The sequence below is a fragment of the Cnephaeus nilssonii genome (assembly GCF_951640355.1).
Source record: "Cnephaeus nilssonii genome assembly, chromosome: X".
Taxonomy (NCBI): domain Eukaryota; kingdom Metazoa; phylum Chordata; class Mammalia; order Chiroptera; family Vespertilionidae; genus Cnephaeus; species Cnephaeus nilssonii.
Genome location: NC_137071.1, coordinates 119,794,670 through 119,811,302, shown reverse-complemented (window position 1 = coordinate 119,811,302; position 16,633 = coordinate 119,794,670). Strand labels below are relative to the sequence as shown.

The 16,633-nt window shown below is 42.0% G+C and overlaps 2 protein-coding genes across 4 annotated transcripts in view; one reads left to right on the top strand and one right to left on the bottom strand.

The window, feature by feature from the left end:
* The first annotated feature begins 650 nt into the window (after positions 1-650).
* On the top strand, positions 651-9,222 carry ZBTB33 (zinc finger and BTB domain containing 33). Its single transcript, XM_079764489.1, has 2 exons — positions 651-860; positions 4,411-9,222. Exon 2 carries the CDS (start codon positions 4,413-4,415, stop codon positions 6,426-6,428), a length of 2,016 nt encoding a protein of 671 aa, XP_079620615.1. The 5' UTR covers positions 651-860; positions 4,411-4,412; the 3' UTR covers positions 6,429-9,222.
* A 139-nt stretch (positions 9,223-9,361) lies between these two features.
* TMEM255A (transmembrane protein 255A) overlaps positions 9,362-16,633 on the bottom strand; it is a 54,537-nt gene continuing 47,265 nt past the window's right edge. For all 3 annotated transcript variants that reach the window (XM_079764496.1, XM_079764497.1, XM_079764498.1), the window contains one exon: positions 9,362-12,144. In XM_079764496.1, coding sequence (XP_079620622.1) covers positions 11,986-12,144 — 159 coding nt within the window. In that variant the 3' untranslated portion in view covers positions 9,362-11,985. The remainder of the gene's footprint in view (positions 12,145-16,633) is intronic.

Below are 16,633 nucleotides of genomic sequence, written 5' to 3'. Positions count from 1 at the left end.
AGCTCTTTGAAAAGATAGAGACTTGGCTTGTTCATGTTTGTATTCCACAGAACCTAGCATAAGATTTGGTACAGATAAAACAAGGTGGTCAGTAAATGACAGTTGAAATGAAGGAATTACAAGTACTGCATCATTTAGTGGTCAATTAAGAAGCTAGTACTTGTCCAGACACTAGATTTATGTCTTAAGAATAGTTACTGTAATGTAGTTATTATCCTACAACTTGAATTATCATAAGTTGATGAAATCTATTTGATTTTATGTATTCAGATTATATTTCAAGGTGGTTTATTATCTAAAAATCAGGCTAATCGGGCAGTTCCAAACTTGCTGAAGAAATGAAACCCGGATAGCCTCTCAAAGTTTTTACGCCCTAGATGCTTAAACTGAATTTAGATGAAAGCGTCTAGCTTCCCTTGCATCCCTAAGGCTCCTCGAGACTACATTACCCTATCTTTCCCTTTCCTTTTTCCCACCCTTTCGCCCTCCGGAAAGGGCCGAACCTTCCAAGGACTTCCCAGGCTTCCTCTGCCCACTTACGGAAGGAGCCGAAGACCCAGAGAGGAGCCAGAGCGGCCCGCCTGGAGCCGGGGCCCTTCCGGAAAGACCCGAGTGCACTCGGAGGTGGAAGGCGCCTTCGACTCCAGCGCTTCGCCTACGCGCGGTGCCCTCTGTCGGCCGACGTGGGGCAGCGGTTGCAGCGGTGGCGGCAGGAGGCGGCAGCCGCGTCGACGTCGCCCAAGACTGGAGCGACGTTTAAAGAAGGAGCGGAATCGCCGCGGAGTCTGGCCTCTTGTTGTCGGAGGACTCCCACCCTTCGGCGCGGCCTGAGGAGGAGAAGCGGCGACGTGGAAAAGCAGGTAAAGAGCCGGCCTGGCCCGGGAGCGGCTAGGGCCGCGCTGCTTCCTCCGTCCCCGGCCGCGCCTGCGTCTGCTTCCTCCTCACTTGAACCAGGAAGCGGCCGACTTGGAGGCTTCGCTCCTCCGGCCCTTTCTTTGTGTGGGCCCTGGAGTGAAGGAGGGGGCGACCGGGGAAGGCCGCGGTGCGGTCCTCTTCGCCGTCAGGGGCCCGAGGGCTGCGGGTGCTGCGGGTAGGCCCGGAGCGTGGGAAGCCTTCCACAGAGGCCCACTTGGCGTTTTCCTTGCCCCATAACCTGCCTTTTTGTGCCTCTCTTTCTGCTCCTTGTCCCTACTTTGTTTTAGAGCCTTTCTGCCGGGCCCATCCTCCCCTTCTGTCCCCTTCCCAGGGCATAACAATGCCGCCTGCTCGGCCTTATCCCCTCCCAGCACCCCCACCCTCCTCTTCGCCACCTTCTACTTTCCCCAGCTAGCCTTATTACCCCCTCTTTCACTGTGCTGATCCTACCTCTGTATTTGCGAGACGCTGCCCTTTTGCGTGAAAGGGGGTTAAAAACCTTGGTTGCAGCCAGCTGAGTGCAAATGGAGAAGAGGGGGGAGGTGGAGGAAGGAAGATGGGGTTCAGCTGCTGTTGGGAGCCGCGTGTCGGTTTGTTTCACTCCCTTGCGGCAGATGTCGTTTCTCGCTTTTCCACCATCACTTGCCCTCCCCTCTCCCCCCCGCTCCCGTTCCTGGGCCCACCCTAACGGGGAGGAGAGGAAACCTAAACAAAATGAAACCAAGTCCCAGTGTCATCAGGACATGCCCACTTCACGCATTCCTCCATTGGAAAAAAAAACATTTGCAAATGACAAAAATTGTGGGACCCTATTCAGAAAACCCATCTATCCACTGAAAAGTGACTTCTTTCGAAATCCCCATATTTCTGAAGCCCTGGTTGCTGGCTCGCTGTCCAAAGGTCACCCTTTCTGATGAATGCCTAACCTGGAATTCCTTATTACTGTTAACAAGCAATGCCTTGTTACTGATGATGATTTAAGTCCTTGATCTCTAGGTTCTTCATTTACTTTTTTTAAGCTATAATTTTGAAATATTGAGAAGATATTTGAGATGCCTCTGTCTTCCATGTGTCCAGGGTGTCCCAAAAAATGTATACACATTTTAACAGCTGCTAGCTATTTTGGTAATTCTAAAGGGAAAGAATATTAGCAATAAAAGTATTTCTGTACCAAAAGTACTTATCAGCTAATCTATACTAATAAAAGGATAATATGATAATTAGACCGGGAGACCTTCTGGACGTCCTTCCGGTCAAAGCTATGGTGGGGCCAAGGCAGAGGCGGTTAGGGGTGATCAGGCCAGCGTGGGGGTAGGGGGGTGCAGTTGGGGGCGATCAGCCTGGCAAGGGGGGGAAGTTGAGGGCAAGAAGGCCAGCAGAGGGGGCAGTTGGGGGCAAGCAGGCTGGCAGGCAAAGTGATTAGGGGCAATCAGGCCGGCAGGCAGGTGAGTGGTTAGGAGCCAGCGGTCCTGGATTTCGAGAGGGATGTCCGACTGCGGGACGGACATCCCTGGAGGGGGTCCCAGATTGGAGAGGGTGCAGGCTGGACTGAAGGACACCCCCCCCATGCACGAATTTCGTGCAACGGGCTACTAGTTTATATTTATACTAGAGGCCTGATGCATGAAATTCGTGCAAGAGTAGGCCTTCCTCCCCCCACCCCCGTCCGCCCTCTGGCACCCGGGTCCTGGTCTTCCCTCGTAGCCCTGGCTTCATCGGGAAGGTCGTCTGAAAGTACGTCCGATCTAATTAGCATATTACACTTTTATAATTATAGATACTAGAGGCCCAATTCACGAGATTCATGCACTGGGGTGGGGGGGTCCTTCAGCCCTGCCTGCATCCTCTTGCAGTCCAGGAGCCCTTGAGGGATGTCTGACTGACATGGAGGTGGGAGAGGCTCCTGCCACCACTGCTTTGCTTGCCAGCCTTGAGCCAGCTGGGGGCTGAGCGGTGCTCCCCCTGTGGGAGCTCATTGAGCATCTGCCCCCTGGTGGTCAGTGCACATCATAGCGACTGGTCATTCTGCCATTCGGTCAATTTGCATATTAGCCTTTTATAGGATTGGGGCTGGCGGTGGGGAAGGGCCATGGGAGGTTGGCCAGCCCTGCCCCCAATCATGGTGGGAGGGGTGATCGGGGGTAGGGTTGGCTTGGGCGAGGGGCCATAGAGGTTGGCCGGCTGGCGGGCTCCGCCCCTGTTCGGGCTCGTTGGCCAGCCACAGTGCGCGTCATAGCGACCGGTCGTTACAGTCATTCCGGTCACTTGGCTTTTATATATATATAGAATTTTATTATATAGGATAGGATAGGGTGTCCCTGAAATATGTATATATAATTTAACAGCTGATAGCTCAATTTTGAAAATGAAAAGTATTTTAATAAACATTGCCTTTATAATAATTCAAAGTGTGCATATACATTTTGGGGGGACACCCTATGTATTTTAACAACTCAGGATCATTGTGACTGGGAATATCTATTAAGACGTGTAAAAATGTTTTTTACTGACGCTATTTACTGACATCCCCCCATTTTTTCTTGAGCAATATCTGCACTCTTCCAATAAGCTTATTTTCATTTTCACTAACTCATTTGATGTGAGAATGTTCTCATACCAATGCACATATTTCTTTACTAACAAAATGTTTTTGTGCAAATAGGCATTAAGAAATGGTAAACTTTTCCTTTATCTTTTTATAGTAGCATCTGTTGATTTCATTTGGCACTCTTTAACATTCCACCTCTGGAGATTGTAAGAGAGGTGAGGAGAAGGAGGAAGGGAATGAAGAAAGGAAAGGATAAGAAAGGTGTTTACTGGTTTATCCTGTTGAGGCATCACAATTTAAATAAGAATAGAAGAATAATGGGACGTTTAGAGGTAATAATTGTCAGTGCTTGTAAATGCTGATTTAGTCATTGGCTGCAGGGAGTAGTTTTTGAATATGTTCTTAAAGATAAGTTAAAATTTAGGAAGAGTATATATTGCAGACTCAGTTTTGTATACACCAAGCATATCAAACTTGTGGCCTGCAGGCCGCAAGCTTTTCTGACATTTAAATCATTCATTTACTGGTGAAATAACTTTTATGTGTTCATAATGAAGATTTTTCTTTAAAAAGTTTTAAGACAGCTAAAAATTAATTCTTAACTCTTCTTGAGAAAACAAAATTGGAACTAAGAAAATTAATTCTAATATTTAAAAATTGCTTAGTGGTGATACATGTATTTGAGATGTAAAGGGAGAGATTACTGTTCACATCTGTAGATCAGTTTAAAACTTGCTTGTCTCTTCTCAGGGGGAAGTCATGAGATTTGACACATGGTCCAGAACCATATGAACCATTTATATAAAAGCCAAAAAGTTATGCCAAACTTCAGTTAAAACTTGAACAAATTATTTAATGATGCTGTAGCTAAAATTCTGAATGGTAAAATACTTTTGCTTTTCTTTCCTAACCTTCTTTCATCCCTACCTTCTCCCTTTCTCTAATAGGCATGGAGAGTAGAAAACTGATTTCTGCTACAGACATTCAATACTCTGGCAGTCTGCTGAACTCCTTGAATGAGCAACGTGGCCATGGACTCTTCTGTGATGTTACCGTTATTGTGGAAGACCGAAAATTCCGGGCCCACAGGAATATTCTTTCTGCTTCTAGTACTTACTTCCATCAGCTCTTCTCAGTTGCTGGGCAAGTTGTTGAACTAAGCTTTATAAGAGCAGAGATCTTTGCAGAAATTCTCAATTATATCTATAGTTCTAAAATTGTTCGCGTTAGATCAGATTTACTTGATGAGTTAATTAAATCAGGGCAGTTGTTAGGAGTTAAGTTTATAGCAGAGCTTGGTGTCCCATTGTCACAGGTTAAAAGCATCTCACGTACAGCTCAGGATGGTAATTCAGAAACCTTACCTCCTGGTTCTAGTGACAAGAACCTTGAAGTACAAAAATCAAAAGACGAAACCCAAGATAATGGGGCAACTATAATGCCTATTATAACAGAGTCTTTTTCCTTATCTGCTGAAGATTATGAGACAAAAAAGATTATTGTTACTGATTCAGATGATGATGATGACGACGTTATTTTCTGCTCTGAGATTCTGCCTGCAAAGGAGACTTTGCCAAGTACCAGTGCAGTGGCACAGGCCCAGCCTAATTCAGGCTCTGTTGCTATTTCAGATGTTGCACCTTGTGCTAGCAATAACTCCCCCCCTTTAACAAATAACACACCTCCTCAGAAACTTCCTACTCCTGTGAATCAGGCAACTCTGAGCCAAACACAAGGAAGTGAAAAAGTGCTGGTATCTTCCGCCCAGACACATCTGACTCCTAACATCATTTTGTTAAATCAGGCACCACATACTACGCCACCAAATGTCAGTCCTTCACTTCCAAATCATTTGTCTCCTTCAATCAATTTACTTGTGCAGAATCAGCAGACAAACAGTACTGTTTTGAAAGGAAACAAGGCCAATGACGACGAGGAGGAGGAAATTATAGATGATGATGACGACACTATTAGCTCCAGTCCAGATTCGGCTGTCAGTAATACATCTTTGGTCCCACAGGCTGATACTCCCAAAAATACCACTTTTGACGGATCACTGGTACAGAAGATGCAGATCCCTACACTTCTGCAAGAGCCACTTTCCAATTCTTTAAAAGTTTCCGATATAATTACTAGAAACACTAATGATCCAGGTTTAGAATCAAAACATCTAATGGAGGGTCAGAAGATCATTACTTTAGATACAGCTACTGAAATTGAAGGCTTGTCAACTGGTTGCAAGGTTTATGCAAATATTGGTGAAGATACTTATGACATAGTGATCCCTGTCAAAGATGACCCTGATGAAGGGGAGGCCAGACTTGAGAATGAGATACCAAAAACAATTAGCAGTGAGCCAGCAAACAAACGTATGAAAGTAAAACATGATGATCACTATGAGTTAATAGTAGATGGAAGGGTCTATTATATCTGTATTGTATGCAAAAGGTCATATGTCTGTCTGACAAGCTTGCGGAGACATTTTAACATTCATTCTTGGGAAAAGAAGTATCCTTGCCGTTACTGTGAGAAGGTATTTCCTCTTGCAGAATATCGCACAAAGCATGAAATTCATCACACAGGGGAGCGAAGATATCAGTGCTTGGCTTGTGGCAAATCTTTCATCAACTATCAATTTATGTCTTCACACATAAAGTCAGTTCATAGTCAAGATCCTTCTGGAGACTCAAAGCTTTATCGTTTACATCCATGCAGGTCTTTACAGATCAGACAATATGCATACCTCTCTGATAGGTCAGGCGCTGTGCCTGTAATGAAGGATGATGGTATTGGGTATAAGGTTGATGCTGGGAAAGAACCTCCAGTAGGGACCACATCCACTCCTCAGAACAAGCCAATGACCTGGGAAGATATTTTTATTCAGCAGGAAAATGATTCGATTTTTAAACAGAATGTAACAGATGGCAGTACTGAGTTTGAATTTATAATACCAGAATCTTATTGAACTCCTGTGAAATATCAAAGTTTTGGTTTGGATTAAGGGGCAGGGCTTTCAGAAGACCTATAAAACAAATTAAGAAATTTTATGTGACACGTCATCTGAAGGTAGTTTAGTTGGATTATTTGTTGATAATTTTTAGAAGCAAATTATTCTGAAAGTTTGTAGAGATTGAGAAGTCCCACCCCCAAGTTTATATAGTTAGCTATCAGCTCATTTAAAAGGGGCAAAAAAAAGCTGGAGAGATAGTTTCCAGAATAGAATTTGAAGCAGTCTGAATGTTTTTTGAAGATAACTGGAGTTATTAGCATACCCTAGTATATCTTAAACTTTCCCCTTCTATGTTAGCACTTTACTGCTCAATTCTCAATTTTCTTAATATTGAGACTATAAATGTGTGTTGTGTTTTGTATATGGCATAAAAAGTAAACAAGAACTTCTGAAGTTGTTCTGGAAATTTTTGAAACAAGGTTCCGCGTGGTTGTGTGTTCTGCTAGTCCAAATGGATAGCAACCTCCTGCCTCCTTCCATGAAAATGGCCATGCAGTCAAGTCTCATCTGAAGAATTAGTTTTAGCTAATTAGATTTAAATCTTGCTTTTATTGCCATCGTGTGGAAAAGACTTTGGTGGCTGGGACTAGTGTATATATACCTTTGCTATGTGGTCTCTGGTAAAAAATACTAATCTCTAATGCAGACAGGAGGCAATGAAAAGTTCTGTTGCATTATTTTTGAATTTTTACTCTTACATGTTAGAGGCAGAGTAGAAGTGATTGGAGATTGCCTTTTTGTTCATTATGGTTAAAAATAGTCCCATGAAAATTTGCAAAATTTGAATATGTAAGCCACCAAAATAAATCTTTAATTCTATATAAATCTTTATACATGATAGGTTCCAGAAATGAGACTCCTACGTATTTTGGGTAGGAGGCTACTGGCATATATTTTTCAATGTTCATATTACTTAGAATCTCTAATAGGAAGTTTTCATTTTAAATAGCTGAATCAGTGATCTAGTACTTCCTTATCAGCAGGACCTTTTAGGTTTTTACCCTTTCGAAAATAAGTTCCATTCCATCTGCAAATTTCTGCAATGTTATAGCAATCAGAAACTATATATGGAATGTAATATAGGCTTGTTGATCCCCATTTATCTTGAGACCAGTAAATACCACCTTTCTTCCTTTTTAAATGACACATATTTAAACATTTAGAAAATAAAGTCAAAACTTATTGAAGTGCTAGAACTAAAAGGAAGCAGGTTGGAAAATATAGCCTAGCATTTATAACAAGATTAACTTGTTGAACTTCTGTAAATGACTTTGCAAAGAAAAAATTTTAATAGATACTGAAAAAGATTGTTGTGCATAGTTATTAGTCATGTGTAACTTTGCTTAAGTATTTCTTAATTCAACATATTTTCTTTCTCCTTAACAATGTATTTTTAAAAATAGTCTATTTCTTGACTTCAAACTTAAATAAAGCTTTAATCGTAATTTCTCATGTATACATCATTCTTCCGATGGTAAACTAGATTTAAAGATAATGGTTTCAGTGTTTCTAAAGTTGATAGCTGAGGGTATCAGGCATAAGTATTTGCAATAATACAAGGAGAAAGAAAAAGTAATCTGTTGCTTACCGAGGCTTAGAATGACGTACATCTGTTTTCTGTTCTGAGTCTATACTGTCAAAAACCATTTTGTAAACTAATCCTTGGAAAATTTTAAATTACCTTATAACTCAAGACTCGGCGATCTCTGGATTCACAATATCTACTTCCTTTCTGTGTAGATGTTGATAGCATTACTCTTTGGCTATAGGTGCATTCTGAAATATTTCACCAGTTAGACATAATTACAAGTATGAGTGATACTGATGCCAGCAAGGGCTTCCAGACGTTTTAGACTTAAGTGCTAGGTAAATTAGTTTGTCATCATAAAACTTGGTATTTTCTACAGGAAATTATGTCAAACCAGGAATTCTGTAATGGAACACTATCCATTCTGAGTAATATGGATATTATTTTTTGCTTCTGCTGTGCTTTATGTAAATTCTGAGTCTGAGATTTAAACTGTGCCTACTGAAGGTATCTTCCAGAGTTTGGGGGGAGGAGGAAAACCGGAAAATTAAATTGTATTTTTGCCAGAAGACTCTTACTTGCATGTATATCAGAGTCTTCAGTTTTTCTAGAAATTTATTTGAAGTTTGGAATTCATGTGGAATATTCTAGTAAAGGGTTAACACCCTTTACTCCCAGTATTTATTAGGTTGGAAATCTGCAGCAAGATATTATATAAAACTTATTGTGGGTTTTCTTATTTTATAGTTTTCTGGCTATTGAACTTCACTTTTTCTTTCAAGTTGACTTCAAATTTGGTTCTGGGATAAATTACCCATAAATATTCTAGATAGAAACTATTCGAAATAGCAATTTGTTAAGATGACAGAAAGTGAAACTGCTCAAACTAAGCAAAGATGTTTAAATGATCATTATCATTTTGGTGGTAATTATTCCCCACATGCAACTACTATGAGGAATTAATGCTGCATTGTTTCCTATTGTACCAAAAAAGATAAAACAAATGGTAAAAATGACCCAAGGTATTTTGTATGGTCAAGGCATGCATATTCTAAAAAATTAATTGCTATTCAACAGCATTGGCTTCCTCACCTCTGTCAATCATATGAAACCTTGTTCATTTTCACCTAATGCTGTAATATTCATACTTGTACAATCTTACCTATCATGACTTTTAAGTTCTACATTTCAACTGTTACCTGATATTAGTTCATAGAGATTCATATGGCAAAAATAAAACGTTTTGTGATTTTTGAGTGCATTTTTTTACAAGACTATCTTTCAGAAGTTATATAGACCTTTATATTCTGTGTTTTTTCAATTTTTTTGTAGCAGGAGATTGGAGCTATATATCTGATGACAGCAAGACAGAATTCTTCATTAGGTTTTATACGTTGGTTATTTGCATGCCCAATGTATCTTGAACCCTGATAGTCAAAAGTGAGTCGACTGCTGTCTGTCACTTTAGAGCAACAATTTTCAACCTTTTTCATCTCATGCCACACATAAATTGATTATTAAAATTTTGTGCCAATCTGACAAAAATAGGTTTAATTTTGGTTTATTCACACTGGACAGGTAGTGTGTTAGCTGTTGTCAGTTTTTTTATTTGACAATCTAAGGGAAAAGAGGTCAGTGTCCCTGACTAAATAGGTACTGCATGTTTTAAAAATTCTTGTGGCACATGGGTTGAAAATCACTGCTTTAGAACATTTGTGACACCCTTTGTAGATTCCATGAAGATGTATGTAAGTGGATAAGGAGGAGGATAATTTTATTAATTTGAAACATCACAAAAGCAGTCAGGATTTCCAACATGGCAGTGATAAAGATTTTAAGCAGCATCCAGTTAATAGGTTCTGGAGTAATATTTTAATATTTCATGCCCAGTTCAATACTTTAAAGCAGAATTAGGAATAAAGCAGTAAAGATTACAAAATACAGTTAAGGTACATATTGGAAATACAAATTCCTTCATTACAGCAAATGTTTTGCAAAAGTAAAGCAGCAAATATTAATTTTTTAAGGTAACATGCACTTCATGTAATTTGATGTAATAAAAAAGAAGCTGCTCAAATTAAGTGTTACAAAATCTGTACTGTTTCAAGTTATTTTGTAAAGTAAGAAAAATACATAGAAATGAGTCATAGAATCTTAACACTTTAAGAAATGTGATAAATGTAGGATATACTGTGTAATGATGCCTTTAAAAAATTAAATACATATTCACTAAAGCAAAAGGTAAAGTGTAAATAGCAAAATATTTCATTGAATATTACAAGTTGATACTTGTATTGTAAGTCAATTGGTTATTAGTTCCTTTTTGAAATCCAATAGAATTTTAATGTGCTCAGAACTATAGAAAATAATAGTAATTTTATATAACAAAAAGATTATAGTTTTTCAGATTTGAAATCTGGATGAGACATCATTCATGGTGCTGAAAATTAAACTGAAAGTCTTGCAAACATTTACTGTGAACAGTGAGTGCACTTGTCGTGCCTTGATAATTCTTGATGGCTGGGTGTCTGCAAGGTAAATGGGAGCACCAGCATTTGCCTGCTACCTCTAATCCATCAAGTCAGGAGGTAGCTAAATTGGCTGGAAAAATTTCCAGTATGTGTTCTGTTTGCAGAACTGTCTAATTAGGTACCCTCCTATAGCCCCTGTATTTTTACATGATACAAGTCTAGGGTTATCGATCTTTTTTTAAATCAATCCTCAGGTTAACATAAGATTGCAATGAAAGTGTTCGTTTTGAAGTGAATGCATGAGTGCCAAAGTGTTAAATCCATCAGGTTGATGGTTTAAAGCTATGCCTAATTAAAAGAACTGTACAAATACCTACCACAATGTGCCAGGTGGATTTTTAATCTACAATAACACAATAATTTGTCAAGTTGGCTACATTTGAGGTTTTGCAGGTTTAAAGCGGCATTGTAACACTTTCATAATCTTGAACACTGTCATAATTGGTCTCAACAGAAACGGGACCAATAAGAGCAATAGCATTAAAACATGATCTTTTGGGGTAGGGTGCAGATACGTGCGGTTTGCTAGGGTTGAAGCACAATATTTGAAGATTAAATAGTCACAAAGATTAGTAACAATTCATGTCACGACCCAAGAACCTAATCTAGCATTTTAATTCTGGATTTAATCATAAGATTTATATCTGTAGCAAATGTATTTTGTGATACTGCAACATGTAGTAGAACCACTGTCTCCTAAGTTATCAGATGTATAACAGATCTCCTTAAAATATCTCACATGTTGCTCTCTATGTATTTCAGTGCTTCTAGAACAATCAACCCTATTCCCCACTACTTGAATGGATATTGCACTTTTCCCTTTGGGAGGTACCAATAACAAAAGCTGAGCTGAATGATCACGACAGCCATTTTTACAATACTCATAGAGAAGGAAAAGATATGGGCAGCTTTTTATAACATCCAGACACAAGTAAACTAAATCCTAGTCACAACTCTGTATTGGAACTACTGTGTAGCCCCATCATCTGGGAAATTTTCCTTAGGAACTGACTTGAGTAGTAGGGAAAGATAGGGCATATAAGCCAGGTACTTCAACCGAGGTACTAGGGTGGCAATCTGCCAAGGGCTTGAGGACAACACTCCATTTACACAAAATGAAACAGATGACAACCACACTTTAGCTGAATACAGAGGCAGAGCCATAGGGTAATTAATACAGGTCCAAACATGACAAGCTTCTTGCTGTGCTGGCTTCCCAGCCTTGCTTAGAGCATGTGCACTGTTCTTCATGGAAGTCCTGGGTTCAGCCTAGCCACCCCTGTTCGGCACTGATAACAAATAAGCTTCATTCCTATCTTTCCCTAGCCTGGCAGGCTGTTGTAAAACTTGAAACTATGCATAAGAATCACACTTGAAATTGTGTACCCTATACACTTCCACTAAAGCAGAAATACAAAAGCCACAATAACCCCAATAGCCAGCAGACATTCCTCTAGGGGCTGTAAGGTGGTGGCTTTTCAAAAGGCGGGTAGTAGGGTGGAGAGTAACGGGGTGGTGCACTGGAGGACCACATGTAGCTGGGTGAAGGAGAGGCAGACTGAGGCTCATCAGAAAGTCCAGAGGGAGGCGAGGGTGGAAAGATACCAGAATGCTGTGTAATGAAAATAAAACAACATCAGTTTGGGCAGTGAGGTTTAATTCCCCAAAGTCAGTTATTTAAAAATGAAATGTAGACCAAATTTGTTTCTGTTTGGAACAACAAAGAGCTAAAACCACAAAGTTAATGAGGGGCATGAAGCTGGGCTGGTCTAACTTTCTCTTGGTCACTCAAGCTGTGAAGCTCATGCAGAAATATCTTGGACTGCTCCTACCCCTTTCATTGAACCCCTTTCCCATGTTTATAACTCAAGCCTTCAATACCTCTCTCTGAGCTATGGCAATAGCATCCCAACTAGTCTTCAAAAAGGTAGTTTGGGCCTTAAGAACAGTTGATGTTAAGTCACTAATACATGGGGACGTCTTTGCTACAAGAATATATCACAGAGCCCAGCTCATAAAACAAAACAAAACAAAAAGTAAGGTCAGAGAGGTTAAATGGCTTTCTTGGATCTGTAGTCTTTTTTTTTTTTTTAATCCTCACCCACGGATATGTTTTATTGATTTTTAGAGAGAAAGGAAGGGAGAGAGAGAAACATTGATATGAGAGAAACATCGATCAGTTGCCTCCCGTATGCACCCTGACCAAGGATCAAACCCGCAACTCAAGTATGTGCCCTGACTGGGAATTGAACCCGCAACCTTTTGGTGTATGGGGTGATGCTTCAACCAACTGAGCCACCCAGCCAGGGCTGGATCTGGAGTCCTAATCTAAGTTCAATAATTTCAATTTCATCTTAACTGTGGCCCACCCCCCGCCCCCCAAGAACAGGGTATGTGGGGGAGAAAAGAACAAAGGCATGAATAAGAGGGTGGAGCAATATGTCAAGTTGCAGAGACACTGAGGATTCCATTTTACTTTGTGTTGTCTGACTGGTGGTCTTTGAGAAAGGAGCAGATTTGGATTTAAGAAATACCAAATGAATTGGCATGTTAGGTGTCATTTGCCCCTTCTCTTTCTCTGGATCCTAATGATTTCCCTGCTCCAAAAGAATTGGCCTGTTTTGTTCATTGCTATAGCCCCCAGAGCTCAGAACAGAGCTTGGCAAGTAGTAGGTACTCAATAAATATTGAATGAGTGACTATAACGTCAGGAGTATGTAAAATGAACTTGGCATGTTTTTAAAAAAACGATATCTATTTTCAAAGAATACGGTCACATCTCATGGGGATCATTGCCTTGCTCCAATGGTGGAGCATGGCTGAGACCTGAAGGCTAGAGGAGGCTATAGGGATGGCAAGAGGCAAGAGGTTAGTTTTAGGCTCTCCAGAAGAGCAAACATAAGCCAACAAACAGGGCTGGGGAATGGTCTCAACTCGAGGAGGAGCCATTATACTTTTTTTTAAAAAAACCCACTTACACCAAAATTTCTCAAGAGTTCAAGTACTGTTCGGAGAGGTCACACCTTTACTTTGTTCAGCTGGCCAGACTCTGAGTAGATCATGTCTTTTTTCCAGGCCTAGAACAATCTAGAGTCAGCCTGAGACCAGTTGGCTGATTCTCCTCATCCCCAGTCCTGACCACTGCTCAGGTTTCTAGGCTTTACTTGATACACTGAAATATCTGTCCCTTATCACTTAACTAGAGGCCCAGTGCATGATTGAATCATGCACGTGTAGGGTCCCCTACACGCTTTCGCTTTTTGCGGTGGAGCTGGGTGCCTGTCCGCTGGTGCACCAGGCCTTTCAGAAGCCTCCGGCTCGGGGAAGGCTTCTGAAAGGCCTGGTGCCGGAGCAGACAGGCACCCAGCTCCCCCACTTTTGATGGTCCATGGCCGCTGAGGGGGGCTACCCTGCTGTTGAGAGGCGCAGCTGGGTGTCCACGGCAGGCCCCCTCAGCGGCCGCGGATCTGGCCATTGAGAGGCACAGGGGCGGGAGTCCCGCCCCCTGCGCCTCTCAACAGCAGGGTAGCCCCCCTCAGTGGCAGTGGATCCACGCCTCTCAATGGCCGGATAGGCCACCCCGAGTCCCGCCCCCCAGCCTCCCGCCTCCCAATCGTGGGCGTAGCGGAGTGATGGTAATTTACATGTTACTCTATTATTAGATAGGATGTTAGGACTGAAAAGAGAATGTAGCTACAATCTTCCTCCTTTCTCTCCCACCCCACCCATTACCAGTATTTCATCTTGAATGAAGGAATGACAGGTTCATACAACCTGCAAAGCTGTTCAAGGCAAAACAACTTGAGGCAGTGGACTCAAGCCAGATTCCTTTCTAAAATCTCAATTTTTTCCTCCCCTCCAAGAGAATATGTATCAGTATGGTGAATTCCCTAATTTTCTACTCTGTGTCCCAGAACTCTTTCTCCTTCTCTCCCTCCTTCCTCTTCTGCTGCTTTCTTCAACTGATAACACTGTCCTCTTAACCAGAGAGGAGAGCAAAACCCCACCAGGGACCAAATCTCTGCTGGGGGTGTGGTACTACTCTGCCCTTTGAATTCAGCTCTAGGATGGGTAGAATCAGGAGGCCATTTTCATGTGTTCCCAGCCACAAAAGGGAGGGGCACATTTCCTACAGTGGAGCTAAAGGCAGTTCTGTCCTGAGAGGCATTTAAAGGCTTCTGTGGGCAGCAGCTGCTGTGGGTGGCAGTTGTACACTTTGATAATAAAAGGGGGTGGTACAACAGTCTTTGGTTTTCACTTCTGAGTTTCATGTTTGGGAAGTATTGAGCGGGGGGAGAGGTGGGATGATTCTCACTTCCTTTGAGGATGCTGGGAATCTTAAGGATAAAATTGAAGGGCTCTTGGCAGAGCTACAGGGCTCATTGGCTGCAGTCCACACACCCTTGGGGTTTGAGTTGTTGGGTGTGGGGAAGAAGGGCCCACAGTACCAGTGCATAGTTTCCTAGCAACAGGCAGGCACCTTGGGAAAGATCTGGCTTTGTTGCAGCTGAGGAACTGGCCTGGTGCATTTTGGTTCCTGCCTAAGAGTCGACTTTACTAGTGGGACAGGCAACTCAGAAGAACAGAGCTTTGAATCCTTGCACACCACAAAGCATGAAAACCATCTAAAGAGCCTACTGCTATGCCTAGTTGGCTAAAACTTCCCAAGCTGCTTCTTAGAGGCTGGGGTGCCTACAGGCTGATGGCACTATAAGAGGACCACCACCTTTTCAGGACACACACAGCTGTCTTGCATCTTTGCCTGCCCCCTCTCTGCAGGATGGCTGAACCATACTCTACAAGACCAACCTGCATTTCTGTCACAGTGGGCTTCTCTCTTCAGAAGTACTGGGAGGTAGTAACTCAGAAAATAGCCCTGGCACTGACCAGGTGATAAAGGTTACCAGCAAGAGATGCTGTGTTCCCAGGGGAAAATCCAGAGTCTCCTGGTCTTTGCATTCCCCCTCTATTTCTGCCCCAGAAAGAAAAGCCAGGGGAGATTGAGAGAAGAGTAGCTAAAAGGAAGAGGAAGGAAAAGAAGGGAGAGGTCAGAAACCAGAGAAAAGAGGAGAATAAAGGAAAACCTTGGCAGAAGGAGGGAAATAAAGAGAAAAAGTTGAGTGGTGGCAGCAGCAACACCGTCTAAGGCTCTCAGGAACCTGTGCTATACACCGCCTCCCCCAAGAAAGTGAACCTTTCATTAAATGGGTCCAATTTATAATGGGTCATTTTTCACGCCTAAGATGAAATCTAGTGTGTACCCTCATGTGGTTAAATAAAGAGCATAAACAGAGGTGCTTACAGTTTTCAGAGGCTTAGACTTTTGTTTTAAGCTAAACTTGGCAATTCACCAAATGGACAGGAAACAGATCAGTCCATGGTTAGAATAAAGCAGGGGGACTTGCCCAGCAGCTAGACTGGGAAGTATGGCTGGAATCTTTAAGTGATTTACATAAAGCTACACTGGGTTGACTGTCCCAGGAGAGGTAGAAACTGATGCTTTTGACCTGACAGACTTTGGACTACTTGGCTGGAGCTGAAGGACAGGTAATGGGGAAATGAGTGCAAGGGGCAAGAAAATTGAGTATTGGGGTGATGAGCAGGGAGGCAAAGGTAGTCTCAGTTTATCTCCTTCCTGCCTTGAGGGATGGGTATTTCATTAGAAACAAGGACACCTTGGAGCCCAATGTTTGAAAGAGTCCTGTTTCTCCAAGCTCAGCTCTCACAGAATCCTCTGGGCCAGCTGACCAGACCCAAGTGCCTGCTCATGTCTGTCCACAAGAAATGTTTCCCAAGCTTCCTAATTGGACAGCTACCCAATAAGGGAATGACTTTGAGGGGTTCAATCAAAATCCTATAAATCTCTTTTCTCTTCCTTCTATCAGCTTTGGGGTAAAAAGGAAACAGAAGTCTTCAAACTTTAAGTCACCAGAATAGTCCTATTTGGAAATGAGAAGAATGGAGAAGTCATCCAGAAGAAAGTCTAGAAAGGTCAGTTTTCCTGATATGATTTTGGCCCTTTTATAATCTGAGAAGAGCATAGGGAACTCTGGCTTTTTTGGGGGCAGGGAGGTGAGGTCTGTGCTTCTGGTGGTTTTATT